At 38.2% G+C, this 3,469-nt stretch overlaps 1 protein-coding gene across 1 annotated transcript in view; it reads right to left on the reverse strand.

Annotated features, from left to right (window-relative positions):
* Positions 1 to 600: 600 nt before the first annotated feature.
* Positions 601 to 3,469, reverse strand: part of LOC103509747 — a 36,104-nt gene continuing 33,235 nt past the window's right edge. Inside the window, exon 7 of the mRNA XM_026824013.1 lies at positions 601 to 719. Coding sequence (XP_026679814.1) covers positions 601 to 719 — 119 coding nt within the window. The remainder of the gene's footprint in view (positions 720 to 3,469) is intronic.

Below are 3,469 nucleotides of genomic sequence, written 5' to 3' on the forward strand. Positions count from 1 at the left end.
TTTCTTTCTTTCTTTCTTTCATGTATAACTTGTGTTCTATCTCTTTCTCCCCTCTCTACAGTGTCACTTCCCCTCCCACTATTCTCTCCCTCCTTCTACCCTGCACATATGCACTTACTATTATTTTAAATTTCCTTACATGAAAGACATGGAGGAGAGAAACTGCAGTGTTGCATATTGCATATTATGTTCTTATGTCCTTTTCTTATGCTCCCTCTATAACTCTCCCCTCCCTATAATAACTTCTCTTCTATCTCTTTCTTTCTTTCATGTATAACTTGTGTTCTATCTCTTTCTCCCCTCTCTACAGTGTCACTTCCCCTCCCACTATTCTCTCCCCTCTTCTTATGATGGTAACTGCACATTATTATTCAACACATTTTCTTTCTACTGACAGCCAAGAATAATTTTCTTCGCCTTCTCCTTCTTCTTCTTCTACTCTTCTCGTTTGTTTTTCTCTCAGCTTCGTTATCAAAAATATAAAATATACTCTCCGCATGCATTTCGCATTTTGATATGCAATTTCTCTCCCTCTCCTCCCCCTCTTCTTTTCCTTGTTCCTCCGTTTTCTCAGGCATTTCTAAATGTACCTAGCCTAGCCTAGTTTCTGCAATTCCTGATTTTTATCAAATAGGGGAGGTGATGCCAGTTTCCCGGACCGGGCGAGAGTTTAGTGACACCCGGTATACCGGTCCCGTTAGATCCGTGAAGTGCGTCCACTGAAATAGAGAACAGAAGGGAGTTCATGAAACATGTTGAACATGAAATAGAGAACAGAAGGGAGTTCATGAAACATGTTGAACACACTGTAGCGGGCACAGGTTTTAAGTTTCCTAAAATTTCTAATATGTATGTACTCTTACAACATCCCTACCAGCCTACTTTTACCAGGCTACCTAACCTCTACTGATGGTAGGTACGTACATAAAAATTGACACAAAGAACAAAGTCATCATCACGTAAAGTGAATTTATTATTTAATATTACCTCACACCAGCGGTATCGTCCTGATTACAAAGTTTAACAAAACTCTAATGTTATTCTAACACGCTGTGCTACTACTATTGGTGTGCTGCTTAAAACTTGATAAAGTAGCAAGGTGGAAATAATAGACATTAACAGTAGGATATCTACAAGTTTTGAAAAAGTTCATTATTTTGTGCTTTATACCTAACCTAACCTACCTACACCTACCAAGTTATTTTATCTAAATTTATACCTGCACCTATCGTGCTTGAAAAATAAAGAAGAAGAAAGTTTACTTCAAAACCCGATGGATCACTGAATGATAAGCAACGCTGTGTGTGGTTGGTATCCGGAAGAGTGACCATCTGTGGACAATCGCTTGCTATACTGGGTTTCCCGACATTTCAGCTTTTCAGATTTCTTAATTTCCATTATTATGTATGTACATATGTTTATAATGAGCAAGAATCTAAATAAATTAATATTTTCCAAGTTTCGAACACCCTATTATTCCTCTATTTTCATTCCTCTCTCTCTCTATTTATTTCCTACTTTGTTTGCTCTCTTCTCGTTTCCTCTAAGTTAGGTATATATAATATACCACATAGGTACCCATACGTTAAGTCCATACTATTCCTAGCGGAGAGATAAATTCTTTTTAAAATATTTTGACTTTCTAATAATGCTTCCCGTTCTTCTCTCTCTCGCCCTTTCTCTCTCTCTCTGTCTTTCTCTAGATAAGTGTTTCTCTTTTTTCCCTCTTTCCCTCTCCTAAACAATTTTGCTTTCAACTTATATACTCTAATATACGGAGAGAGAGAGAGAGAGAGAGTGTGTGTGTGTGTGTGTGAGAGAGAGACAGGGCCGGATTAGCCCCCCGCGGGGCCCGGGGCAGTTTCAAAGGCGCGGGGCCCCCAGTTTGGGCTGATCGAACTTAAAATTTTCAGCGCCGCAGGCGAAATTTCTCAAAAAGTAGGTAGATATGTGCCTCATGCTTTGTCACAAGTTAATTTTTGACGTACCTAATTCGTAGATATTTTCTTCCTACACCTACCAAGTTATTTTATCTAAATTTATACCTGCACCTATCGTGCTTGAAAAATAAAGAAGAAGAAAGTTTACTTCAAAAACCCGATGGATCACTGAATGATAAGCAACGCTGTGTGTGGTTGGTATCCGGAAGAGTGACCATCTGTGGACAATCGCTTGCTACTGGGTTTCCCGACATTTCAGCTTTTCAGATTTCTTAATTTCCATTATTATGTATGTTTATAATGAGCAAGAATCTAAATAAATTAATATATTCCAAGTTTCGAACACCCTATTATTCCTCTATTTTCATTCCTCTCTTTCTCTCTCTCTCTCTCTCTATTTATTTCCTTCTTTGTTTGCTCTCTTCTCGTTTCCTCTAGGTTAGGTTAGGTATACCACATACCCATACGTTAAGTCCATACTATTCCTAGCGGAGAGTACTGGGTTTCCCGACATTTCAGCTTTTCAGATTTCTTAATTTCCATTATTATGTATGTACATATGTTTATAATGAGCAAGAATCTAAATAAATTAATATTTTCCAAGTTTCGAACACCCTATTATTCCTCTATTTTCATTCCTCTCTCTCTCTCTATTTATTTCCTACTTTGTTTGCTCTCTTCTCGTTTCCTCTAGGTTAGGTTAGGTATACCACATACCCATACGTTAAGTCCATACTATTCCTAGCGGAGAGATTTATTTCCTACTTTGTTTGCTCTCTTCTCGTTTCCTCTAAGTTAGGTATATATAATATACCACATAGGTACCCATAATTTATTTCCTACTTTGTTTGCTCTCTTCTCGTTTCCTCTAAGTTAGGTATATATAATATACCACATAGGTACCCATACGTTAAGTCCATACTATTCCTAGCGGAGAGATAAATTCTTTTTAAAATATTTTGACTTTCTAATAATGCTTTCCGTTCTTCTCTCTCTCTCTCTCTCTCTCTCTCTCTCTCTCTTTCTCTTTCTCTTTCTAAGGTACGTGTTTCTCTTTTTTCCCTCTTTCCCTCTCCTAAACAATTTTGCTTTCAACTTACATACTCTAATATACGGAGAGAGAGAGAGAGAGAGCCCTTTCTCTCTCTCTCTCTCTTTCTCTAGATAAGTATTTCTCTTTTTTCCCTCTTTCCCTCTCCTAAACAATTTTGCTTTCAACTTACATACTCTAATATACGGAGAGAGAGAGAGAGAGAGAGAGAGAGAGAGAGAGAGAGAGAGAGAGAGAGAGAGAGAGAGAGAGAGAGAGAGAGAGAGACAGAGACAGAGAGAGAGAGGATATGAAGAAAGTTTTAATAATATGGTCTGAATTTTTAGCCCGTCCTTCCTTTATTATTACGATAGTAATAAAAAAAAGTGGACGGGCTATTGTATTCGCTTCGGTGTCGTCAGGGCCGTACCCAGGATTTCGCCAAGGGGGGGGGGAGTCCAAACACTAATGGAGGGGGGGCTCCAAATTTTCGAAGTCT

The sequence above is a fragment of the Diaphorina citri genome, unplaced genomic scaffold (assembly GCF_000475195.1).
Source record: "Diaphorina citri unplaced genomic scaffold, Diaci psyllid genome assembly version 1.1 scaffold524, whole genome shotgun sequence".
Taxonomy (NCBI): domain Eukaryota; kingdom Metazoa; phylum Arthropoda; class Insecta; order Hemiptera; family Psyllidae; genus Diaphorina; species Diaphorina citri.